The 27,177-nt window shown below is 40.2% G+C and overlaps 2 protein-coding genes across 2 annotated transcripts in view; both read left to right on the plus strand.

Annotated features, from left to right (window-relative positions):
- mast3a (microtubule associated serine/threonine kinase 3a) overlaps positions 1–21,058 on the plus strand; it is a 34,378-nt gene extending 13,320 nt beyond the window's left edge. The window contains exons 6-27 of the mRNA XM_084731522.1: positions 822–979; positions 3,947–4,022; positions 4,279–4,488; positions 6,567–6,668; positions 7,841–7,973; positions 9,666–9,751; positions 10,023–10,108; positions 10,394–10,602; positions 11,459–11,597; positions 11,826–11,958; positions 12,062–12,227; positions 12,389–12,490; positions 14,055–14,177; positions 14,417–14,529; positions 14,690–14,871; positions 16,503–16,624; positions 16,726–16,914; positions 17,366–17,589; positions 17,861–17,983; positions 18,200–18,336; positions 19,228–19,412; positions 19,507–21,058. Of these exons, the coding sequence (XP_084587648.1) occupies positions 822–979; positions 3,947–4,022; positions 4,279–4,488; positions 6,567–6,668; positions 7,841–7,973; positions 9,666–9,751; positions 10,023–10,108; positions 10,394–10,602; positions 11,459–11,597; positions 11,826–11,958; positions 12,062–12,227; positions 12,389–12,490; positions 14,055–14,177; positions 14,417–14,529; positions 14,690–14,871; positions 16,503–16,624; positions 16,726–16,914; positions 17,366–17,589; positions 17,861–17,983; positions 18,200–18,336; positions 19,228–19,412; positions 19,507–20,378 (3,870 nt within the window). The 3' untranslated portion in view covers positions 20,379–21,058. The remainder of the gene's footprint in view (positions 1–821; positions 980–3,946; positions 4,023–4,278; positions 4,489–6,566; positions 6,669–7,840; positions 7,974–9,665; positions 9,752–10,022; positions 10,109–10,393; positions 10,603–11,458; positions 11,598–11,825; positions 11,959–12,061; positions 12,228–12,388; positions 12,491–14,054; positions 14,178–14,416; positions 14,530–14,689; positions 14,872–16,502; positions 16,625–16,725; positions 16,915–17,365; positions 17,590–17,860; positions 17,984–18,199; positions 18,337–19,227; positions 19,413–19,506) is intronic.
- A 3,139-nt stretch (positions 21,059–24,197) lies between these two features.
- The window catches only part of pik3r2 (phosphoinositide-3-kinase, regulatory subunit 2 (beta)), a 35,986-nt gene continuing 33,006 nt past the window's right edge, over positions 24,198–27,177 (plus strand). Inside the window, exon 1 of the mRNA XM_084731880.1 lies at positions 24,198–25,191. The gene's annotated coding sequence lies outside the window, so the exon portion shown is untranslated. The remainder of the gene's footprint in view (positions 25,192–27,177) is intronic.

Below are 27,177 nucleotides of genomic sequence, written 5' to 3' on the forward strand. Positions count from 1 at the left end.
GCTCGCTGTCAGTGAGGTCTTTATGCTGCTCTCACTCGCGTCTGACACGTCTCTAGTTTCCCCCCTCAGGGTATCTTTCTGTCCCTCTTTCTATCACTTATTTCTTTTTCTCTGTCTGTGTTTGTGTTTTTTTCTCCGTTTCCCTTTCAACTTTGTCTCTCTGTTAGGCTCTACTCTTTTCCCCCAGTCAGACAAGCCACTCTTCCCTTTGCTCTTCCTCCAGTGAAACACAAGATCCCAGCCAGATGGGAGTTCTCATAAATTCCAGGCTGCGTGTCACACATTTTGGCTCGGAAAGAGAAAACGAATGCATGCATGGCCAACACAACAGCCGTCGCTGCCAGCCTGCCTCGGGGCATGCTGCAGCAGGAAAGAAAGAAAAATCCTGCCTTAGGAGAGCAGAACACTAAAGCTCACTGAGTCATTCTTTAAATCTGGAAAGGGATTTATGATCTTTTACTTTACTGCAGCCTTTCTCAGAATGTCCTTGTTAAGTGTTAAATCTAATTCACATCTATAGTGGAACATGAAAGCCTTTAAGACTCTCAGTCTTCACGGGATTAATGAGTGAATCTGAGAGAGCAGTGGTGTGAATCTCTTATTAGAGGAAGCCTTTTAACACAGGATGTTATATCATCAAAGCTGTAGAAGCACAACCTGACATGGATACAAATGTGCAAAGAAAAGCAGACAAAAGTAGGAAATAAGTCTGAGCCGCTGATTGTTTTTTATTACATATTTATAATACATTCCAGCACATTGACCTCTCTGTGCTGTTCTCTCCAACTTTTCTCCCATGTCTCTGCACTTTTCCCTCCCAGTCCTCTTCTTCCCAGGAGTTATTGCACCAGTTGCCCTACCAGCCCACGCAAGATGATCTTCACTTCCTGTTCAAACATTTCCGGAGCACGGAGAGCGTGGCGGACGAAGAAGGAGCGCACCCCACGCCCCCTGTCAGGCTCCGCTCACGCAGTCTCAGGTAGCTTGGAAATTTAGATGTATGAACTGCTTGTTTTTGTCACACAGACATTTCTGTTACACTGAATTCAACTGGGGGAAGTGATCATCTCATTAGGTTAGTTTGATTTGAATGTATAGAAGCTAAGACGCACACTTCACCTGGCCAATGTTGTGGGTTAATGTTATGTATTCAGTTGCAATCTGTAACCTCGACCTCAAGTAAAGTGGTACATTTTGGACTTTGGTCATAAAGATTTCATTAAATGTTATAAGAGCAGTTTGACGACAGTGTCACCTGTTGGACAGACAGCAGTTAGCTAGTTTACTTGTTGCTAGTAAGGCTAACAGCTGTCTGCTGTCAACTGGCATTTGCTAGTTAGCTTGGTAAGCCAGAGTCAGCTTGCTAGCTGCGTAGCGGCAGGATAACGTGCCTGTCCCTACTGCGCATATGCAACCCTCAACAGAGACAAAGACATTATTGGCTTGAATGTGACGTTGCCATAAAAAAGACATTTGAAACAATGTCACCTTTGCATTAAAATGACATAATTGACTTAAACGACTCTTCATGATAACAATAATTATCATTCCTAAAGACTCATTCATGTTCATGGCAGGTGTCATGTCATGGTTATGATGGTGACATGTAAGTCTTTTGCACAAGTCTTACCAAAATAAGCAGTGTGATTACACTACAAAAGTGCCTGATTTCCCTGTTAGCTAACTTACTTGTTGGTTCTTTGGCCCAGCTAAGTCTAACTACAGTCTCAGTGTGCTGTCGTGCTGCTTTTGCTCTTCTGTTCCTGGAAAATTCTGTGGCACTAATTGAAGATGCTAGCTGTGGAACTCATGTAAAACCTTCCACCTCCAGAAGCTTAAAGCATACAGCGTACATTTTCCCTCTGTTACACAGCTGCTTGCCCACACATGGATTTAAAATAATTTTATGAGAGATGAAATGACCTGTTAGCAGTACTGCAACCACTGAAAAGCCTGCAGTTTGCATCTCAGTAGCAGAGCTGCAAACAGAAAAGTAAACAAGCAATGTCAGATTTCAGTAAGATTTCTCCTCTGCCTCAAACCGTCAAAGGTAGATCTGACGTACTGTCACGTCTTTCATGGACGATTATAAATAATGAATTATTGGCTGGGAGGATTTGAATATGGTGGGGTAATTATTTTATGTGGTTCTGGGAAAAAGCCTCTATGCTGGTTACTAGTGATCCCCTGGATAAGAATATAGCATTTCCTCATCATTTAGCATTGCTGCTCTCATTAAACACTTTAAAAAGCCCTCTTAATGGCTCTAGCAGTGGTTTTGAGGTTGGTGGGGACTTTTATAATGGGTTGTGCTGTGGAGGGTGTTGGTAACAGCTTGATGTGGTTGTGGTGACGAGTCCTTGTCCGTGCCACAGAAGATCCTAGATACTCTCTAGATATGTGGACTGTAGGTAGGCAAAAGTTGGTCTTTATCATTTATTGATTTAAACATCTTAACACTTGAAATGGTCCAGTATATAGTCAATGATGCAAGCTTGTTAACTCTCTAGTTTGCTTGTAAAAGTTTATACACACAAACAAACACTTTCTTTCCAATGTTTTTTTCCTGATTGGCCGTTTACAGATGGAACATGAGATTCCACAAACCCTCTAATAATTTCATCAGTGAAAAAACTCCATTCTTGCAACGTAGACCAATCTAAATTATTGCAAGTATTGACTATGCAAATAGCTGAGTGACAAGTGTCTATGTTGCTCTAAAATAGCTCCTAAGGGTGTGTAAAGCATTTCTTATTGCCCTCAAATAGTTCCCAAGGGGTTAACTGTTGCTATTGCCCTCAAATAAAACCACTGCTGTGCAACTGCATCTGCTGTGGTTCCCCAGAAATAGTAAAGCGCATGTCACATGTTGATATTGTTATTTGCAGTATGTGATGTATAGGGGCACCCGGGGCGGCTATTTTTAACATTTGTGATGACAGTATGTTGATTTGTGACGTTTACGGACTGTTTTAAAGGTGCACCCTTGTAACCGAAGCCCCGTGCACACAACAGATGTGGTCATTGATACTGCAGAAGAGAACCTGACCTGAATCACATACGTGTCATTTTCAAACACGTGGTGGCAGTAAACACTTTCAGTGTTTTCAAATTTGTAGATTTTACGAAGCTTGATATGACCATTTCTGATATTGTTCTATGGCTTCAGTTGGTCTGGAATGTGATGCTTTCCAATAGTTTACAAAAATTGCTTTACTACGTTTCTGTGTAGCACTTTATTTGAAGGGGTGTGCATAAGACTAACATAACACTGTCATGGATATAAAAGAGTCTCTATGAATGTTTATGACTGTTTTCATTAAGTGTCATTTGGTCATATGACACTTAATGACCTCAACTAAAGTGGCTGGTTTATTTGTCACTACTGTAGGCTAATAGCTGTTAACTGTAGCTGCCGTTGGCTAGTTAGCTTGGTTAGCTGTGGCGTCAGCTGACTCAGCCTCAGGAGCCAAACCACCTCTGTACTGTATTCTCTGTCAAACTTGCCATCATTGGTCTCGGAAGCTGTGTTTGGTCCTTCTCTGGCCGTGTTCCCTGGGATGTCCCAGTAAGGCTAGAGGGAGCTTTTTAGTCACATGGTGGTGGGATAACGTTGGTACTGCGCATTAGGAACTCTCAGTACAGATGTCATAACATAGACATTACTGGCTTTGCTAATATCAAGTTGTCATAACAAAGGGATCCAAAACAATGTCATCTTTGCATTAAAAATGGCATAATTGACCAAATCACACTAAATGACATGTCATAAGCATTCATTGAGACTGGTGTTATGTCATAACTGCAATGTTGTCATGTCTTTTTACCATCCCTTCAAAGAAAGTGTTACCGACTGTTCACTTTATCTTTATATGGTATGATCTGTATTGTTATGTTGTGTCTCTGATCTGTTTTTTTTTTTCTTCTCTACCTGGTTCTCATCCAGCCCTGGACGGACCTGTGGAACGTTTGACAATGAAATTGTCATGATGAATCATGTCTACAAAGAACGCTTTCCTAAGGTATAGTCAGTGATTTTCTTGCAATTTTTTCTTTCTCTCAGAGTTGTGTTTGCAAAATGTCTTTGGTTAATGCATCTCCATGTGATCCACATGTGTGTGTGGGATCTTTTTACACATGATAACCAGGACAGGAGATGTTAACGCTCCTGGCAAAGTCAAAATCTTGCCTCACTCACCTGTGGGAGGCCCAACTTTAAAGAAATTGTTACCGCTGTCGCTGTTTTAAATGAAGTCTTCCATCTTGGTTGTTTCCCAGGCGACAGCCCAGATGGAGGGTCAGCTGCTCGACATCATTGCAGAGTGTTCCCCAGGCACGGCTCTGCCCCTGGCTGATGGTGTGCTGGGATTCATTCAGCACCAGCTGGTGGAGCTCGCCAGGGACTGTCTGGACAAGTCCCAGAAAGGCCTGGTCACCTCCAGGTACTTTGTGGAGCTGCAGGAGAAACTTGAGAAGCTGCTGCATGAGGTGAGTGTCACTAATCGTTAAAATCTTTAAAGTGTGTCTCATCTTTTCCACCTCATTCTTGGAGACGCAGTTTTGTTTCCTTTTAATGATCATTCAGCTGTATAACCGTTCAGCCAGTGTTTGTTCCCTTTAAGACATCATCAGTGAATTTCTGATTGTCAGTAGGTCAGATTGTCCTCTGGGACATTGCAGCCTATACTTTAGCCTCACTGGGAACATTGAATTGAAATTGCCTGTTTGATTGGATCTCATTCAGTACTGATTCCAGTACATTGGCCAGTAATGGTGTTGTCATTCTATATTATTACAAAGATCTGAGCAGTGGTCAAGTCTTTTCTTATATAATGATTTATTACATAACCTTTCCAGCAACAATTTTCCTGCAGCAAATGCTGCCTTCTGCAAAACAGATTACAGCCTTTCCTGCAGACTCAGACCCCAAATGACTTTCCCTTTTTACCTTGAGAGTTTAAATTAACATCATGTTCATTTTTATAATAATGGTGCTACAGTAAGTACAGTCAATGGAGTGCTTTCTTGTGTTCATTCAGAATCCTACTAGCTTATTTTATCCTACAGTACAACAGGAATAGTAATAACGTCTGTAATTTCTACTAAAGCCATATTTCTGTAATTATTCTTTCATCGTGCCGCAAAAATAATTTTCTAGCTTTCTAACTAAGACTTTATTTTAAGCAAATCACTCCAGTCATACAAACCCAGTTCCAAAAACATTGGGCCGTTGTGTAAAATGTAAATAAAAACAGAATGCAATGATTTTCAAATGATTTTTGACTTGTATTCAAATACAGTAGAGACGAGATATTTAATGTTCAAACTGATACACTCATTCTGAATTTGATGTTCGCACCGTGTTTCAAAAATGTAACAAGAGACTGTGAAAGTTGAGGAATGCTCTAAAAACACCTGTTAAGAACATTCCACACGTAAACTGGTACCTGGTAGGAGCTTAACAGGTAACTGGTAACATGTGGCAGTATTAAAAAGGGGCTCTTTGAGAGGCCTGGCATTGTCTTGCTAAATAACGTTGTCTGGATGGTAGCATGTAAATTATTCAGTTTGAACATTAAGTATCTTGTTTATGTACTTTATTCAGTTGAGTATAGTTCAAAAAGTTTTTGCAAATCATTGTGTTCTGTTTTTTATTTATGTTTTATACAGCTTCCCAACCGTTTTGGCATTAAGGTTGTATGTTAAAATGTTTGAATTTGTCCCTGTGCTTACATCGTTGTCTCTAGAATGATAATCACTGTTTCATAATGCTGTTTTCTTTGTAACAGATTTTACAGGGTAAGACATAGAACCTGTTACACACTCAATCCAGCTGACTATAGTTTTCACAATATTAGAATTTTAAACTTTGATATAGTCCTAGTATTAAAAAATGATAGTCAATACCTCTTTCAATATCCTGGCAAAAGTCCTAGGACCACAAATGGACCAAAAAAGGAAAACAAACTCCTGTTTTTTGTCCTGTTTTTAAATTAACAACCTGCACACAGTGCTGGTACGTAAAAAGTCACTGAACACTGTCTGGTTTTGCTGTGAGCCAAATCTCAGGCAGAAAAATAAGAATTAAACTGAACTGAGGTCTTGAATGATCACTCAGACTGAATCATTTTAAACATGTGATTGACAAAGTATCAAAGTATTCATTTTTTCTGACCACCTTACAGCTGACAAACCTGAACTCTGTCTGATATCACCGCCTCTGAAACACTCTGAACCTGCTGTTTGACCAGGGCAAGGCAATGTTAGACTAAGATAATGGAGACAATGAGTGTTAATAAAATGGCATTCGCAAGTGTTTTCCATTATTTATGAATCTGGCAAGGCAACGAACAGAAACGAGCATTGATGTAAGATGCTGAAATACCAGCCCTGATCCATTGAATCACCAACAGATAGTGTAAGAAGATGAAATGGATGCTAAAAATAATACGAGGCAGACCAAAGTGCAGACAGCCTCTGTGGATGAGCTGCGCTGCCTCGTGGCTCGTGCCAATTGGATTAAGTCACAACAATAATCCATCATCCTTTTGTCCTTTCCCGATCAGGCGTACGAGCGCTCAGAGAGCGAGGAGGTGACCATCATCACCAAACTGGTCAAGAAGATTCTTATTATCATCTCCCGGCCAGCCAGGCTCCTGGAGTGTCTGGTAAGACTCACTGGGAGAAACAGTAATGATCTTAAGTACAGGAGTGACCTAAAGTCAACATGACGCTTACCAGCTTAGAGCCTTGAACAAAGTATCTGTCCCTTCACATGCAGATGTCACAGGTGAGTCACACACATTGATGATATGGTGCAGTAATAATAGTTTCTGTTGTAGTAATAATAGAGTTACATGTTGGAATAAGCCAGCAGCAAGTTTACCTTCAGGACAGGGTCGTGTTTTGAGTTGTTGTCCTTTATAAGCCCTTTAGTACTGACAGTAGCTGATAATTTAAGTCCTAAAATTAGCCCAGATATTCATCTCATTCGTCCTGTAAGTCAAGGAGAAGCAGATTGGATTTACTTTTTCAACCTGCTTTCTTACCAACTCTGTTATTACATCGCAAATGTTTCCCGTTTTTTTTACCTGGTGTGTATTTTGCAGCTATTCTGTCAGGGGACTGTGTGTTTCCTGTGTTATTGTAGTAAGCCTGGGCAATAACAGAATAGTTGCATGTATCAGTAATAGACACTTCATCAGGAGCAGAAAACTGTTCAATAAAGTAGTTTCACACAAATGCAAACCACCAAGAAAACATGTAACAACTACCCTCTGGCTCATAAACAGCCTATTATATACCTGTAGAAAGAATAAGTGGACAGAGCCACCATGATGTCACCTGTTGGTTTGTGGACGACTGTTTTGAAGCTAAGTCACATTTGGCATTAAGGGGGTCAGCATCAAGCTGGTGGGTGACGCACTGTGACTTGGGTCATGCTTAGTTCAGCAGGAAATAATGGCGGCCTGTTTGGTGTCAATCTTTTTTGTATTACAACTAAACAGTCACTAAAATAAGTGAGAAATGGGCAAAGTAGTAACAGAATCTTGATCCATATTTGATCTGCCTAAACAGATAATCATCTGCCAGTTGCATTATTGACACGTGACAGAAAACAGAAAGAGTGTGGAGTGAGAATGATGTTGTCTAGTGGTATTGTTATAATAAAGGACGGGTCAATCAATATTATGATCAATATTTTCTGAAACGAAACATTTTGTTGTGCCACATTTTTCAGCTATATTCCCCAGCACTGTATTATACTATTTTTGTTGTGAGAGATGACATTTTAAAATGCACATAAACTACAACACACCTCTCCTGTTCTTTCCTGCAGGAGTTTGATCCAGAGGAGTTTTACCAGCGTTTGGAGGCTGCAGAAGGTCAAGCCAAGGTTGGCCAGGGCATCAAGACCGATATTCCCAGATACATCATCAGCCAGCTCGGCCTCACCAGGGACCCTTTAGAAGGTGATCTATGTTTTTGATTGTAGTATTTTGTCCAATAACTGGTCTATGTTGGCATTTTACTGTGTAACTGTGTGCATGACATGGACATTTTTATTGCAGCAATTAATCAGAGCATTATCTCCACTGATATGTTCCAATGTTCAAGTTCAAAGTCAATTTTACTATCAACTCTGCTGTATGTACAGGACATACAGAGGATTGAAATGTTTCTGTCATGCCATGGTGTTCATATATAGAAGTACTAAAATAAGACAACAAGGTTAAAAACAAAATACTCAAAAAGTACAAAGAATTTAAATATTTACATGTTTGGCTGGGGGCTGGTGAGGGGGATAACAAGGCACAGATAAAGAAACTGTAATGATAACCAGTAAAGTAGAACAAATACAGTGTGAAAGATGAAGAACAGAAGAACAGATGTTCTGGGTCTCGCCTGGAACTGCCTCCTGAGGCAGAAAGCTGAATTCATACCTCCGCCTGAGACTGAGGAGGTCACCAGTTACTTTGACAGTACAGTGCAGAGCAGTTAGATTTATGGACACACACACACACACACACACACACACAGAGTACCTTTCATTATCTAACATGGATTTGCTACAACTACAGTACAAATATCGATCTCTGTCTGCACACACACAGACTTAGACACACACTACAACATGCTGCTATTAGAATAAGTCAGAATATTTATGATTTTTATAACAATGAACACAAACTAATGATAGCAGTGTAGAAGTTGAGTGCTAATAGAACAAATATAGTGCAAAAGATGAACAGATGTGCGAGCAATATGCCATCCACAGGATGAGTAGTTAACAGCAGTATTTCCCTAATTCAAATATTCAGCTATTGCAAATCAACAGAGTTAATATTGTATTCATTTAACTGAGTGACATGCATGTTCATTATTTTGCCAGAATAAAATCAAATATGCTTTTCAAAAAACTCTGCAGCAGCCCTGGTTCACCTCCAGCCTGACTGCAGCCTGCATGTCGTCCCCTCTCTCTCCTCATTCTCTCCTGTCATATCTTCACCTGTACTATCCATTAAAGGCACAGAAAGGAAAGGAATGTATGAGAAAATAGTAATGCTAATGGAATAATTACTGCTGCCATTTTTATGTATTTTTATTGCTGCTGGAATTAGTATTATCATTTTTACTTCATTTGTTAGAATATCCTGTTGCTTTGACTGAAAATGAGGCACATGTTTACAGTATATGTGGGACGGCACTAATCATTCATTGCACTTTACTGATCTTATTACTACATGCCCACTTGCACTCTACTGTCTTTGTATTTTCTTTTCTGTCATAGTTCATGCTGTAGTGTTGCTGTGTTATCCATTGTTCAGTTAAACAGGTTGTCTGTTGTCTATTTCTTGAGAAAATTAAAAATAATCCTTCTGCAGAACTATATGTCAGTATTGCGATGCAGTCCACAATAATGTTTAACAGAGTAGAACATAACTGAATTTGAAAACCCTTAATCAGTTAACAAAGACATTATAAACTAATCGCATAAAAGAATTATAATAAAACACTAAGAATAAGCTTTGGGAACAGTGACAGTTGTAATTTCATTAAACATTATTAGTATCTTTGCAAACAGTTCAAACTCCATTCAGCTTAAATAGACACCCTTGAGGACAATGAGCGCTTATTCTAATGTGTGTCTGCTGCTGTTACAGAGATGGTCCATCTGGAGCAGACGAGTCCAAGTCACAGAGCGGCCAGCAGAGACTCTGATGATCCCGGAGAGGCAACACCCACACAGGTACACGCTGACATTAAACCGTTACATAAAGGAGTTAGAATGAAGTGAGGTAATGTTAGAGGCAGTGGCAGCTGTGCTGAAGAAATATAAAATGTCATGAAGTAGAGCTGAACAACATTGATGAGTTGCTTACATCCAGTTCAAGTTGTTAATACATGCAGACATTAAACATTAACATCACAGTGAAGTGCATGAATTAATGCTTTTCTGAAATAATGCCACATCTAAATTCCTGTTATTTTCCTTCTTTTTTTGTCCGTGTGTGATTCAGAGCCGAGCAGCCTGCACCCCTCCTCGTAGGAAACCACTGGAGAGCGACTTTGAGACCATCAAGCTCATTAGCAATGGAGCCTATGGGTGAGTAAGACAGAGTTCTTTGTTTGTGTTTGAGTGACTCAGTGTCTTTGTGTCACCACAGAGAAGCCAATAAAAGAGGAAAAGAAACTAAAATGAGGATGTGTTGCCGTAGTATTTTTGTGTTTACATGTAGAGTTTGTCTGGACAATTTCATTTCAAGTCTGAACTGATGTTCTTCTTTTCCTTCTGAAATCTCAATTGATCTCGTTCCATACCCGTCAACCCCGTATAAACTCTCCTATCATCTTTCCTCTCTTTTCCTCTCTCTCCTCTCCTGCCATGCAGGGCTGTGTTTCTGGTGCGTCATAAGGAGACCCGTCAGCGTTTTGCCATGAAGAAGATCAACCGGCAGAACCTGATCCTTAGAAACCAAATCCAGCAGGTGTTTGTGGAGCGAGACATCCTCACCTTTGCTGAAAACCCATTTGTGGTTTCCATGTTCTGCTCTTTTGAGACGCGAAGGCACCTCTGCATGGTCATGGAGTATGTGGAAGGTAATGCTGGTTGGAACTCTCCATGCATAAATATTTAAGGAATAGTGCGGGTTATTTGATGAAGGGTTGTCTGAGGTGCTTATGGGTAGTTGGTATACTACCTACAGTAGATGGCAGTCAGCATGCATCCAGTTTGGAGAAGCAGAGAAAAGTACCAGCATGGAAGCTAAGCAATGTACAGCTGTGGACAGGGTCAGCAGCTAAATGTATTATAGAAGCTTAACAAAGGCTCACCTAAAAAGCCATCAGCTAGATGTACACTCTATTTAAAATATTTTCAGCGCTTTACCTTCCCATCGGACAGCCCTTTTCCGATTGGAAATTTTTGCAAGGTAATTTTACCTCGCAGGTTTATGTTTGTGTTACTGTGACTTCTGTGTTTTAAAAGGATAGTTTGGATTCACTAAAGTCACACATAAACACAAACAAACAAACAGATTGAGGTAGCGGTAGGCCATCGAGTTTGGTTTGTTTATTGAGAGTAATATTTAGCTTGTATAACGGTGGTTTACCACCAGAAAAGGCTGTCCGGTGTCAAGGTAAAGGAGTGAAAATATTTTAAAAATAGTGGACCTTTATGAAGTGGCTAAAATACCTTTTATTGCTAATGTTGTCATTTCATTGATAAGTTCCAGTGCTTGTACTCCTCTCTGCTTCTCTAACTGGATGTATGCTGAGCACCATCTACTGTAGGTAATACACTGACTATGGAGAAGTACCTCATACAACCCTTCAAAACCCTTTTATTAAGTACTTGTTGAATCTAATTTGCCCTCCCACTGTTGACTCAAAACACACATTGTCACAAACACTCAGAAATCCTAAATAAAGCATGTGGCTGCGTTTGTACTGTCAGGTGGAGATTGTGCCAACCTGCTGAAGAACATTGGTCCTCTCCCTGTGGACATGGCCCGGATGTATTTCGCAGAGACCGTCCTGGCTTTAGAGTACCTTCACAACTACGGCATCGTACACAGAGACCTCAAACCTGACAAGTGAGTCCTCATTTGACATTTTAAATTTCACTTTCAGGAGCATCCAAGTTCCTTAAAGCTTTCATCATTTTTAAACTTACCATCATCTTTAAAAACTGGCAGTCTTTTTGAAGTTGGAACAGAATTTTTCAGAAGCGTTGAGCCTTTGATATTTCTTACTTAGTCGAAGATCTATGTTTTGGGGTTTGATGTAACATGAAACATTTCTGTATTTCCTTCCTTTTGTAGTTTATTAATCACCTCCATGGGACACATTAAGCTGACAGACTTTGGACTGTCAAAGATCGGTCTAATGAACATGACCACCAACTTGTATGAAGGACATATTGAGAAGGACACCAGAGAGTTCATCGACAAACAGGTTTGTGTCGTCTAATCTCATCCTGTCTTTGTCTCTTCTGTTGTGTTCATGACCTTAACTGACATCAGTCTTTTCTGTCCACATCTGTTTTTCCTCTGTACAGGTGTGTGGTACTCCAGAGTACATTGCTCCAGAGGTGATTCTGAGGCAGGGCTACGGGAAGCCAGTCGACTGGTGGGCTATGGGCATCATCCTGTATGAGTTCTTAGTGGGCTGTGTGCCTTTCTTTGGAGACACACCAGAACAGCTTTTTGGTCAGGTGGTCAACGGTAAGACATCTGTTAGTTCATAATAAGTCTGACATAATGCAGGTTGAATTTTAATCTTTGGTTACTGGTCATCACCACAATTGTTGCATTTCAGTCCCCTGGGCTGTGTGGATACCTTTAAATCCCTTCATTGGATCTCTGGTATGTGTTTCTTTGTCCAGATGACATCATCTGGCCAGACGGGGAGGACGCTCTGCCAGCTGATGCCCAGGACCTTATCACCAGGCTGCTGAAGCAGAGCCCTCTGGAGCGTCTGGGAACAGGTCGGTGGCAGTGTGACTGATGACGAATGGGTGTGCAAGGCTCTCTGGAGTAAAGCCTGCTGGGTCCCAGGTTGCACAGCACTGTGACCTTCTGCAGGCCCAGAAGAGGCACAAACAGACTGTCATGTTGCCTTTAATCGTTCAGTTTGTTGGGGCCAGACAAGACTTGGGGATTTCATTAGTCTGTGCAAGTCGGATGTGTAGAAGTGTTAAGTTTTAAAATAAAGTGGTAAGTTCAAAATATTTAAAGTGGTTCTTTTACCTTTATTGGTAGTTGAAATGGAATATAATATTCACAATTATGTTTTCATTAGTATATAATCACCTGAAAATAGGATGGGGCTGCCACTAAATCCAACACACTGGTCCTTTAAAGGCCACATTTCAGCACTTGTGCTGGGAATTCGTGACATTTTTCTAGTTCTCCATCCATCCATTGTCTTCCGCTTATCAGGGGCCGGGTCGCGGGGGCAGCAGTTTTTCTAGTTCTGTTTCATAGAAATTGTCCAACAGTTACGCACATTTATATTTACGTCAAAGCTGTGATCATGAGGGTTTATAAGGCAACATTTGGAGTGAGGCAGAGTCATTGTAGACAAAGCTTGATTGATAAAATTGTTGTCCACAGACAGGCAGAGATAAAGAGATGTGCTAGGCTGTGATGACTGGTCAGAGCTCATGAGAAGGAAAAGCTGTCTTGTCATTTTACAAGATGTTCTCTGGACCACTGTCTGCATCCAGACCAAGCAGCAAGCCAATCTGGACCCAGTCCATACCTCATGATATGAATACAACACATTGTGAAGTGTAAAGTTTTCTATTTTGTAAAAAAAAAAAAAAAAAATCTGTTGATCAGTTGATTCTTAGTGATGTTGAATATACAGTGTAGCTGGATTCACAGTGATTCTTTCATCAGATGAATGGATTTAATGAGGTTTGTTTCCCTTATTGTTGACATTGTTGTCATGGCGACAGTAACAGCTGAATAGAGTGTTGTGTGTTTTTGCTGGCGAGTTCACTCATTAATGTCACAGCCCCTAAATTGCAGATATGGAATGTGTCTGATTTTCTGTGTTACGCAATTTTTAAAACTAGTGTAACTGTCATTTTAAAAACGTGTCTATGGACTAACTGTCTGAGCTGTGTGACCTCGGTCTGGTGCTGGACCAATCACAAGAGATGTGACATTATTTTAATTGCAACAACGAGTAGCCTAGTGGATCTCCGAAGAACATTCTGTTGTCCAGGTTCAAGCAACTGATTGCAGGCAAATTATGCCATTTCTCCCACTTCGCTCAATTGTATTTTGACAGACTGTCTTGGATGTCTTGAACTTGAATGTATGCTGATGCTTACTTGATTAAATCTTAATCGTTCTGGACCTCTGACCTTGAGTTCAAATCAAATGTGGACCAAATGTGCAAGTTTAAGAACTCCTGTATTAGGGGTATTAAAGGAGCCTTTTCATAAATTGCCTAAGCAGTAGCTGTAAACTACTCCCAGGATGAGCAGACATGCAAGCCAAACCTGTTTGTCTTATGTTTTTTTTCTGTTTTTTCCCCAGGTGGAACCACTGAGGTGAAGATGCACACGTTCTTCCTGGGTCTGGACTGGAACGGCCTGCTGAGGCAGAAAGCTGAATTCATACCTCAACTAGAGACTGAGGAGGACACCAGCTACTTTGACAGTACGTGGCAGACCAGCTAGATTTATGAGCAGATGCAAACATACACAGAGCCTTTCATGATGTAGCATGGACTCGCTTGACTGCAATCAAATCTCTGTCTGCACGCACACAAACGTAGAAATGCTGCCATAAGAATAAATCTGAAGGTTGATGATGATTTTACAGTGCTGCCCGATGGTAGTTTCAATCAATCATCAGTATAGTTTTCAATATTTAATGCTCTATCGTGTTCCTTACAGCCCGATCAGAGCGCTACTGTCACCTGGGCTCAGATGATGATGATGAAACCAATGATGATGAATCATCTCTGGAGCTCCGACAGTTCTCCTCTGTGGCCCACCGCTTCAGCAAGGTACTTATTACGGCTGTGCTTATTGGCCTTCACCTGTAATATACTATATATCACACATCTAATTTATCTAATCACACATCTAATCACATTTAATCAAGATATCTGCAGGATGTTTTACTCTATTAAACATCCATGTAACCTATTTTTTGTTCATCTCTAGGTGTACAGCAGCACAGAGCACCTGTCCACCTCCACGCCATCTAACCAGAGCCTGTCGTCATCTGAGAGAAGCCACAGCGAGGAGAAGGAGGAGCGATGGGAGGGCAGGGGAGTCCTCTCCCCTGGCGATGGATGCAAACACTTGGCTGGAGGAGACAGGAGGGCAGATGGACACAGGGGGAGGTGAGAGAGAGTGATGTCCTAACTGTGAGAGGGAGAGAATTACAGCCGGCCCTCGTTCTCGCCTTGTTAGCCATAAATTTGACAAAAAATGTGAGATGGAAGTGTAATATTCTCTCTCAATAAATATGAAGCAGTTTATATTCGAAATGAGCCATTTTTTGAGATGTTGAAATTAGTCTTTTTAGAATAACACTGTGTTTAATAAGTCATTCTAAATGGTTAATACTGTAACACCCAGGCTGGATCATTTCTAATTGAAGCTTTTATGTGTGTTCATATGGAATTTCTCAGTATCTCAGTATGCTCAAGCAATGTAAAAGCCTCCACCTGACATGCAGGTCAGGTGGAGGCTTTCACATTGCTCATAGGTGTGAACGGCAGTGTCGGGTTTCCAGCTTTCCATTCAGTGCATACTGGGAAAGGCTTCAGGTGCCCCTGTGATCCTGATAGAGTCAACTGTTATGGCATGAAAGACTGACACGACCTCCTCTACTGACAAAATTTGCAGATGAAATCAGCATTTTAATAATGATGATCAGTGACTACTAGGTTTTGTTTTTTTCCACAAAATGAATATAATCAAGTAACTACTGGCCAAGACACATACCAGAGCTCATTCAGCTGTCAGTGTTGCAGACGCTGCTCTGAAAACATAACTTTCCAAAACTGCTTCACACTGGAAGAAGTTGAACTACAGCATATAAAAGTTATTATTATTATTATAGCTACTTAGAAAAAGCAGTTCCAGCTACTTTAAATAAAGTAGTAAAATTGACAAAGTACATGTGATAATAAATTAGACCAAAATGTAATACAAAGAAGTCACATGCCAGCAACTGAGTTTAGTTTAGAACAAAATTCCCCTCTTGTTCACAAGTCGTACATAAACCAAAAAACCCCCACTGTTTGTGAGTAAGTGCAGGAAATGGTTCAGTAACCAGTGTCCTCCAGTCAGTAGAGAAGCAGTGTTAAAATAAAAAAACATTCCTTTCCTTTTATGGCCAAAAAATCTTTGTAGTTACAGTAGCTAACTAAATAAAAATATTATACAAAAAATATAATAGTAATATTAAAAAAATAATACTAATCATACTTTCGATACGCAACAAAAAGAAATCCTAGGTACATTAAACAGGATAATTTTCTTTTTAAAATTAACAACCTGCCCACATTGAGTGTCACTGAACACTGTCTGGTTTTACTGTGTGTTCCAAGCCAAAATTCAGGCACAACAATAAAGACTGAATTGAACTGAACTGAACATTTTTTATAGCTTTCAGTGCTATAATTAATGGATATTTTATTGTTTTAAATTTGTGGCATTGAAAAAGTAGCTGTACTTTCGACAGTTGCACTGCAAATATGAATGTAGTTTAGTAGTTAGTTAATTGCACATAGTTAACTACATTGTCACCTGCATATGTGGAAATGCAACACAAACTAAAACTAACTGGGGTCAATTCAGATTTATTATTTATTATTTTAATCCATAGTCAGTGTTTTAACAGTGAAATCATTGTTTCTTACTCAGAATTTTGGTAATGCATATTTACATATAGCAGTAATGTCTGAAACAGGTTCTTATCCCAGGTTTTACTGAAATCCTGCATATTTACTGTTTTCTCTTGCAGTCTGCGTCCTCGTGCTTCGTCCAGCTCCTCCCAGTCCGAGCGCAGTGCCAGCCCACTGGTGATGAACAGCACCCAGAGCCTTGACATCATGCCCCGCTTCGCCATCTCTGCCGAGGAGGAAGGTGAGATGGACAAACACAGACCTCTGTACATTCTCTTCTCCTGTTATTTTGGTCATTATTAAACACAAACGCTGGCGCTGCTCCGTACTTCCTGTTTGTAGACGGGATGGTTTCCAACCTCCGACGCATTCGGCTCCGGAGCAACAGCACAGGCACCAGGCCGTCCTTCAGAAGAGGAGCGTCCAGACGCATCGCCCACCAGCTGGAGACCCCGGAGAAACCCAGATCCCCAGCTGGCAAAGTCCCCAAGTCTGCCTCTGTCTCTGGCCTGTCCCTCATCATCACCCCAGGTAGACAGGATGTTGGTTTGTCACGTACCCTGTTCCTCTTTGTTTCAGTTGCTTGCTCAAATTCCATCCATAATCATGTATTTTAAGTCTTTTTGAGGCACAATTGTCATCTGTCTAGATTTGTTGGGCCTATTCATGTGTTTACAGTGCCCTCTACAGCCTGACACTGTGTAATCTACACAATAAACACCCAAACCATAAATACTAACACTGTGGCCAAGATAAGAGTAATGTTATTTGACTTATTATGATGTTTTCACATTTCAGTTCTTTAACTAAGAATTGTAAGTAGTAGAATAACATACATTTTAGCATTATCATTATGGTAGTTTGGTTAAAGTATTTTTATCCAATATTGAATGGTGCAAAAAGAAAACACTGGTCAGACAGACAAACTATCCATAAACGTTCATCTTATGGCCTTGCTAATCATCTTCCTTTCATGATCCAGATGACTCAGGAGGACCTCCTACAAGCCCCAAATCATCGCTGTCCCTGTCGTCCAACCCCTCGTCCAGAGACTCGTCCCCCAGCCGGGACCTCTCTGTCAGCATCACCTGCCTCAGGCCTCCTGTGGTCATCCACAGCTCCGGGAAGAGGTTCGGCTTCGCGCTGCGAGCTATCAGAGTCTACATGGGAGACAGTGACGTCTACACTGTTCACCACATGGTCTGGGTATGTATGATGTATGTGTGCATGAAAAATTCAGTATATAAATTCTGTATATAGTTGTACAGTAGTCAGAATGGACAGGTTTGTGTGTGTTTTGACAGATCTTGGCTTAATGCTGTGAATCTGTGTGTTCGTGTTCATACTTTAAAAGTGAACCAAAAACAATGGTTGTAATAATTGTAGGGCTAAAACATTATCAGTCATAGTAACAGCTGATTAGAAGGTTGCTTGACCAGTGATCTTGATCAGAGTTTGTTTGTGTTTTTGACCACAGTGTGTTGAGGATGGTAGTCCAGCACATGAAGCAGGATTGAGGGCTGGTGACCTCATCACTCATGTCAACGGGGAGTCGGTCCAGGGACTCGTCCACACTGAGGTGGTGGAGCTCCTGCTCAAGGTACGAAGACAACTTGAGTTTTTATTATTATTTTGATAATCGCAGCTGTGTTTATGATGTGTTTTATATCAGGGAAATTCCAAATGTACTGCTGCTCTTTTTTTCCTCAAACAAACTTTGCATAAGTGACAACATATAATTTTGTGACTCTTCTCCAAGAGAGAGACTGACTGTCTTAATAGACGGGTGTTTATGTTAATGATCTGTTTTGTACAGAGTGGTAACAGGGTGACCCTGCAGACGACTGCACTGGAGAACACTTCCATCAAGGTGGGCCCTGCCAGGAAGGTGAGCTACAAGGCCAAGATGGCCCGACGCAGCAAGAAGAGCAAGAGGAAGGACGGACAGGACAGGTACATAATAATATAATTTTATTTATGTAGCACCTTTCAAAACAAAGTTCCCAAGTGTTCTAACATGTTATAATAACATCATTAATAAATTGTGAATTGATAGTTAATTAAACTTATGTTAATGTTATTTTATCGTTAACAAACATTGAAATAATGTTTATATATGCTTTATAAACCATTTATTATACATTTGCAACATTTTAAAATTTTGAACAACAGTTGCAATGTCACAATAACTATGCAGATAATGTTTGTAGACAACATGTTCTCACTCCCACTGTGTCAAACATGGTGGCGGTCAGTGGCCCTGTAAGCTTCAAACTATGACGCTGTATTTAACCCTATAGCGTTATAACGTACAGGGCTCCATGGACAGGTTAGCAATAATCAATATGCAACATTCAGATAGACTTTCAAAATACAGGCACAAAAACCACCTGGGTAGGTTTAGAAAAAGATCACGATTTGGGTTCAAATAAGTACATTCTAAATATAGTTTATAAAATGTTGTATTGTGTAAATTTGATCAGAGTGAATGTGTTTTATAAACTAATTATTTGATTTAACAATGAAGTAAATAAAATTACAGAGTAGTAAACATAATGAATTATCATTTCACTGTTTGTTAACAGTAAACTAACTTAATGTTTATTATTGATGGTTATTGTGTTAAATGTTTCTGACATGGTGAAGTCTGAAGTGTGAAGTTTAGTTTTGGAAGCTCTGGACTAAACATGAATTGAAATTTCATGGGTCTTAAGTTGCTGTTTTACCTCTAGTGCTTAATTGTTGGCTCACTGAGAGAGAATTTTTATAAGCATGAAAGACGTTAACCCAGAGAACAATATTGTGGATGAAACGCACCCCTGACACCTCTCACCTCTTATGCAGCCGACGGCGTAGCATCCTGAAGAAGCTGTCTAAGCATACACCTCCTCCGCCCATGCAGAGCAGTCGTAGCTTCTCTTCGGGTTTCCACCAGTCCTCCAGTGACAGCCTCTCAGGCTCCCCCACACAGAGTCTCTCTCCTGGGCCTTCCACGCCCTGTCGCTCCCCTGCTCCCGACCACTCCGGAGGTGAGTCAGGCTGTCAGGTATCACTTGCATCCTAAAAACAGAGCTGTTGATCTTTTTGTGTCTAATGTGTTTTATTTCTTTCTCTTTCTGTCAGATTCGAGTTCTTCTCCTTGCTCCAGCTCCCCTAACTCGCCTGTCCCACAGGCCCGTCCCAGTTCCCTACACGTTTTGGGTCGGTACACCAAAGCTGGCCGCTGCAAGTCCACCAGCAGCATCCCTCCGTCACCGCTGGCCTGCATCCCACCCCCTCAGCCCCTCTCCCCCCAGTGCTCTCCATCCTGCCTCCCCAGCCACCCCAAGACCCTACAAGGTTTCCATGGCAAGACACTGTCCCCTCCCACTATTGCCCGCCACTCTGTTCGTCCCCGCAGTGCAGAGCCGCCACGCTCACCACTCCTCAAGAGGGTCCAGTCAGCAGAGAAGTTGACAGGAGGAGACAAGTCAGCAGGGGGTTACCACGGGGATAGGAAAGCCTATAGCACCCGCCGTCACACCATGGAGGTGCCTCTGTCTGAGGGGGAGGGGCTGGAGGACATGGAGGGGGACACCGCCACCGGGTTCGTCTGTGTCGGTGAACACGGCCGTCAGGGGCTGTACATAGGAGGGCAGAGAGGACACCAGGACATGGCGAGTGGAGGCAGCGAGCACCACCGTGCTACCGCCTCACCACAACACCGCGGCGGCAACCACCACTCCAAAGAGGTGGTGGTGATGAGGAAGCTGGCTCTGTCGGAGCGACGGGACTCATTCAAGAAACAGGAAGCCGTGCAGGAAGTGAGCTTCGACGATTTGGAGGAGAGAGAAGCGACGCCGAGCCCGACGCTCCCTGTCACGCAACCGAAGCCCTTCAAGGCGTCCTGGATCAACTCGGCCCAGTCAGAATCCAGCGTGAAGGTGGATCGAAGAGGGTCACAGGGTACAACAACACCGCAGAGAGCCAAGTCAAGAGACAAAGACGGGTTTTAGCTTTGTCACTTTGCCAGGGATAAATAGGTCAACGAAGAGTCTCACTTAAGAGGAGACTGAGAAGTGAAGACGCGTCTCTGACCTGCTACTGTACTTACATTTGAAGGCCTTGCATGTGTGTCCAGAAAACTGTGACCGAGTCCCAAATCATCACAAGCAACTGCTTGAAGACGAAAGAGCAGATTAACATCGATGTTTCTCAGTAATATATGCATCCTGCAACACTGTTAACAGAATACTGACTGCCAAACTATGTTTACTCCTAGTTGCTTGTTCTCTCTCTTGGTTCTCAAATCACTGTGGCACCTGTAACTGATGTATTTTGTAAATATTTTTTGTTTTAAATGAAGAAACTTATTTATGACTTTTTATTCTCATCTTGGTTTTTTTTTTGGTTGCTGAAAATGCCTTGGATGCTTCAGCTGTTCTTAGTTCAGGAATTGCACAAAAGAAAAACCACGCGACGACCTCTCAGTGGTTTTACAGAAGGTGCAGAAAAGGGCAGGTAACATCAGTCGATATCGTACCATTTTTTTATACCTCAATGCCTGTCAAGAAGTGGGTGTTGTTCTGTGTTCAGATTGAGTCTGACAAACAAGCTTAAGCTGGGTTACACCAACAAGGATTAATTTATGGTTTAGCTTTAAATTATGTTGTTCCACAATTTTAAACAAATTTAACATTAAAAAAAGATTTAAACCTCAGTTGCGTCTTTTAAATTAAATTTTATTTTGTTGCACCAAAAATTTAAACTCAAATTTAAAATGTGATCCAGTATTAACTTTGAAATTACACTTCAGGATGTTTAACTTTCTAAATAACTTCTTTTTTTGGGATGGATTAAGAAGAATAATCAAGTTTCTCAAAGAAAGTTAAGGGACAAACCCAGTTGAATTTTATGTGTCTTGTTTATACTTACTAGGTCCCAACAGCACTCCAATTTGCTTTGTTTTTTTGTTTTTTGTCTTTTTAATTTTGGTAAGCGAGCATCTCCAAACTGATAAAATTGTATTTATTTCAGTTTAACTCACTAAACTTGGATTGACTAAACCAAGATTAGTTTTTAATTATGCAACAGGGCTCTGCTTAATTTAAAATCTGGATTTTCTCATTTTAAACCTAGTTCTGCCAAATTGTGATTAGAGCTAATCTTAGATTAAATTAATCTTTGTTGGTGCAACCCGGTCTTACAGTGCAACATATAATGTATTATAGAATTGCAGAAGATATTCTGTGCTGCCTCTCAGAAGAAATGTATCATACAGATTGTGGTAGCGACCATTTCCACTCATCGTTCCCGAACACAGGCCTTGTATTAACATTTCTGAAGGACAAAAATACCAACATCTCAATATTCGGAAGCCTAGCTGTGGTGCCAAAGTATGGTTTAGCCATAGGAACCGTTTAAAAAAAAAAAAAAAAGAGGTACTGTAGTTGTACATAAGAAGCTTCATGCATGCATGGGCTCTACTTCCACTTGCTGTCTGTCTTAAAAAGAAAAAAATGTCAGTGCTGACACTCCTCTAGCGGTGGTTTAATAAATCATAACCTGCTCAACGTACAGGTGTGTAGATAAAGCTGTTGTCTCTGTCCTCTAATACCTTGTTGAATCAAGCCTCCGTCCAGCTCCTTACAAACCTAGTCTAGCTGAAGTGTTTGCACAAGTTGTAGTTGCCGTATAACAGTTAGAGCACATTTATATTTCAGGACGATCTCCTTCTCTGTGGGATTCAAATATTGTACAGTGGATGCAACAAACAAAAACTGGCTCCCTCGGCTGTTTTTTTTTTTTTAACGTGTGTTATGAATGAATGTTTACATTTTAGTGCAAATATGTGTGTGGACTTGTCATGGTTTTAAATTATTACGAAAAAAGTGAATGAATTCAACCAGAGGCCCTGAGCGGATGAAGGAATGAGTAGAAGTGATTTCTTTTTGTACATTTTGATATGGAAACAGTCTTGTTGCAGTACTAATAACCTATGCTGTTGATGTATATTGTATAAATAACGGTGGACCTTATAACAGCTGTTGGTGGTGTTTTTTTTGAAAGTGACCTTGTAAGGGTAGATGGGCTCATTGTGTCATGTCACGTATGTGGCAGGGTCTTGATCTCATGTGGTGATCAGCCTCAAAGGATTGTGCATGCTTCACATCCCAATATAATATTCCCACAACATATTTACTTTTTTTAAGCTCTCAGGAGTTATTAATCTCCTCAAAAGGGCCTTGAATTCTTAAATTTCATGTTCAGTCACCGATTTGAGCTTTAAAATAAGAGGTTTTTTTATATGTGAACATACGTTTTTCTTTTTTTTTTTCCACTTATTTGTATCCTTTAATTACTATTTTTTGGTTCCATTTTGAAGCTGGTTTTTTTTGTTGTTTTCATTCAGGAAATTTTTGGATCAGCAATCAATAATGCTTCCAGTCTTATTTCAGATTTATTTGTTACACAGAAGAAAATCTTGTGCCAGTGTTCTTAGTTTTATGAAGGCACACATGTTTTGTAGACTCGAGGGATTTGTTAATGTGGGAATTTATAATGGAAGTTTAGCACATACCAAGCCTTGAACAGTGGTTGTAGATTGTGGGGGTTTGACTTAGAAGTGTTTTCGTTGTACTCTGGGGAAAAAAACTGTCTGTGTAGGATTTATCACTGAATATCTGATGCAATATACATCTTGGTGTGTTCTTAGGATCTGATTTTTTTTTTCCACCCCAACCAAACTGTCACAGTATCTCATGTTATACTTTTTAAAATCAAGAGTTCATTTTGTGGAGATGTCAGCAGCGGTCGGGCATCACACAGCAAAATGAAGCACCACAACAAGTCTTCTCATCTCTATTTTTTGCCTGTGTGTGTGTGTGTGTCCGTCTGTGTGTGTTTGTGTGTGAGATAATCTTCACACGGGTGCTCAACTGTCATCCTCCATATTTTCCACACTTGTGTGTGTTTGTGTGTTAAAGTTGTTGCTCCCTGTGTCCCCAAATGACAAACTGGCCTTTGTGAAATTCCTACCATGTGGGTATCTGATGCAGACCGGTGTGACATTGTCTGTTTTTTTTATTGTCTTAACAGTGCTTGAAATAAACAAATTGCAAATGGACTACAAAGTCCAGGACTACAACATGTGTGCACTTCTCATCTGTCCCTGATTCCAACAATAGACCCTTGTCACAGCAGCCATATTGATATGAAATAATAAGGAAAACACTAACGTTACCAATGATTCTAATTAAGGTCCCATTCCATTTAGTGTAGCAGAGCCTTTCCAGTTAGCCAATATGCACAAAGACTAAGAATACAAAATATAAATCAACTAATAAAACATGATGTATCATTACATCATAATCCAATCAGCAGTTTATAAAGTATCTGAAATTAACTCCACCTTTATCAACTGCAACATAAAAGACATGAACTAATTCATGAATCACTAATTATAATTACTGAGTTACTTACTAATGATTCTGATGTTGGCTGCTCTGCACCTTGTATTATCATGGTAATATTGTGTACTTTAAACTGAAATAAGACTTTGCAGGACTTGTATTACTACTTTTACTTAAGTAAAAGATCTGAATACTTCTTCCACCACTGCAAGTTTATGTCACCATAAACAATCATTATCTTTCTTCAGCGTGGTGGTCATTTATAGCACTCTACACTGATTAACATATAAATACACACTGATTACTCTTTAGTAATAACACACTAGATATGATAATATTTTGACTCATGTACACAGATCCAAGTCCAGGTTGTCTCTTATTCTGTTTTCCCCACATTAAATATAAATTAGAGGTGGGCAGACAGATCTTTAAAGTATCAATACTACTGATACAAATACTTGATTTGAGTTTCTATACTTGAATCAGTTGGATCAATACTAAGAAATGGATCCATCACATGCTAAATCACATAAACATTTGTCTTAGTGCTGTAATATTTATATCTCCTGCTGCTGTTGTGTGAAAAGATCATTCACATAATGAATATTTCTTTATTTACCATTAAACACTGTATTTTGTTTAAATAAGAATATAATTAAATAATTAGTGGAAGTAGCTGCTTTTAACAATTAACACATTGATATCAGTTTTGATGTACTTGGTTTTGGATCAAAAGTAATTTTTTTGGTATTGCCCGGCCCTATTGTCCCTCATTCTCTTTCCATGTGTTAAATCTAAACCAGCCATAGAGCTGAAGAAGAGCTGGAGAAATGTTTAATCTTAAAAAAAAAAAAAAAAAAAAAAAAGTTTGGGATACTTGAGCTCAATATGAGAAGATGTCCCTATGTAACCCAACATGGGATCAGACACGGATTTAACATGTGGTCGAGCACTTTTCCTTTTTCATATGAACCGCAGTATTTGCAATAAAAGAGAGCTTAAAGTATAAGGTTTGGAAAAAAGCAGCCGTACAGCTTAAGATTGTCAGGTTCAAATTTCCATTATGGGGCCGAGGCCATTCGGTGACCCCTCACTAATCGTTCGGCGCTTTCCGCTCGGCTTCGGCACTTTCCGCGCTCTTCATATTAGTTCCCACGCACTCTCCTTCCCTGCGCCGTGCTGAGCTGGAAAATGGCTGTGTAGGGGGAGCAGGGAGTCATGAACGGGAAAAGAAAGAAAGAGCGAGAGAAAGAAGGCGAAGCGATAAGTGAACACAGGGTTTGCTAAGAAGTTTTTAACGCACCTCGAGAAGATATCATCCGCAGATACGACACCGCACGGACTCCGTCTGCCACTTTGACGTGTTTAAAGCGCCGCAGCCGAAAAAAAAGTGAGAAGAGTCAAGAAATATCCGCGGGTGAGTTTTTCCAAGTTATTGCACATTTCCAGTAGCCTACAGCAAGGCAGCAGCCACTGTACTGGAAAATGGTGGAGGACAGCGCTGCAAGTGTGCTCAGCGCACGCAACTTAATGCTCTTCACTCCTGTCCTAGTTTTTAAAGTTTTAACACAAGATTACTGAACGGGTTTGTTTAATTTATTTATTTTTATTTTTTTATTTTTTTGCGCAGAACACATTTACGTTACTAACGTTTATCCCTGCAGCATGTTCGGTGCTCGCGCTTCGGCAGTTGACGTGTAACGTTCAAATGCCGAGTCCGTTAAGTTTGTTTAACGTTAATATATATCTTATAAAGTTGCTTTGGGGTTAAATTATTTTATTGTTTTTGAGTTTAGTCTTTATTTGCCCCGAGAATACGCTGCGGTGGACTTTTAAACTAGCCTGTGGCTCTTTGAGTTGTCAGTTTATGCAGAATTTAACCGTTAAAGCTCCGAGTTTAGAGTTGTCTTTTTAAAAGCTAGCTTAAATGCTAAAACGCTAAAACTTAGAAGAAAGTTGTTGTGCAACAAATAAGCCGGACTTCGCAGTGCAGTCCGTGTGTACAACACTGGTGGTGTATGTTACACTATAATAGTGCCTTTACATTGACTGAGGCCATGCAGTGTGGAGGCCTCACATAGCTGAAGGCCTGACATGATGTATGTATGTGTGTGTTACAGCCTTGATTTAATGATTTAGCATGCATCTTTTGGAGTTAATGGAAGCTGTTCCACTTGCAAAATAAGACCACTTAACTGTGAGGAGACCACCCCTCCTCTGTGTGTCTCTCTCTCTGTCCAGCACTTCTACTTCTTCATTGATTTCTAGCTCTGAGTGTGACTGGTTTAAATTGGGGGTGGGAAACACCACAAAAGTGGATATGATACCAAGTAATACCAGGGTAAGAGCAGCATACTGACGATACAATACGTATCATAATACAGGGGTTATGATTCAGTCTATTATGATGTATTGTAATACTGCAAGCAAGGTGATGTATAGCTATTTTTTATTCTAATCGAAAGAAAACTGGCATAAAATCTGAGTTATAAAGTTGACTTTTTATGCAAACAGAACAGTGAAGATAGACACACATATCTCAGTCAGGAGTTAAAAAATGAACCACTGCCACAAATCTTTGCATGTGTCACGACATCACAATACAGTGTAACACAAAACACCAATATCTACTTTTTTTATTGTTAAAAGCAGCAAATGTGCTATCATGTAAAGCAGCTAAATATTTCACAATTTACTACTATTGTACTCATAATTTGCCAAACATGATGAGGCTTTTGTTTGAACTAAAATGTGTTAATTACTTGAACACAAGACAGTTTTTAATGGTTAATAAAGAAATTATCATTATGCAAACAATCACATTTGCAGAGATTAAAATATTGCAATCCAAAGTGCCCAACAGGATGGACTGATTTTTTTGGTATCAATTCACTTGACTCCTATTACTGATACCCAAATAAAGAGTTTGTATCGATACTATTGATACATTAGTCTTGCAGCATGTTGCTTGGTGCTCTCGCTTTGACAGTTGGCATGTAAAATATGTAAGTTTGTTGACATAAGTCATGACATAAGTTGTTAGTTGACATTTATTTTCTAACCTTGTTTTAGAGTTGATTGAATCTCTTGTTTTTGTTAATTATTGGTATGTCCTGGGAATATGCCAAGGAGGACACTCAGACTAGCTAAGTTGTCAATTTATGCAAAATTTAAAGCCGAAATTCAAATGTTTCACATGCAAATAATTATGGTTGGGCAGATGGATGATGCTGCTGTCCATCGATGCCTGACAATTATCTTCCACTGACCCCTCTACCATTATAAATAACATTGTGATGTAAAAGTGCCGTAGAAATGATGAATATTTTTTTAAGGAGTGTCAGCCAGAGAGCACAGAAATGAAGGATGGGTTTATAATGATAGCAGTTTGCATCTGATTTAC

This window comes from Lutjanus erythropterus, chromosome 12 (assembly GCF_056507025.1).
Source record: "Lutjanus erythropterus isolate fLutEry1 chromosome 12, fLutEry1.hap2, whole genome shotgun sequence".
Classification (NCBI taxonomy): Eukaryota; Metazoa; Chordata; class Actinopteri; order Lutjaniformes; family Lutjanidae; genus Lutjanus; species Lutjanus erythropterus.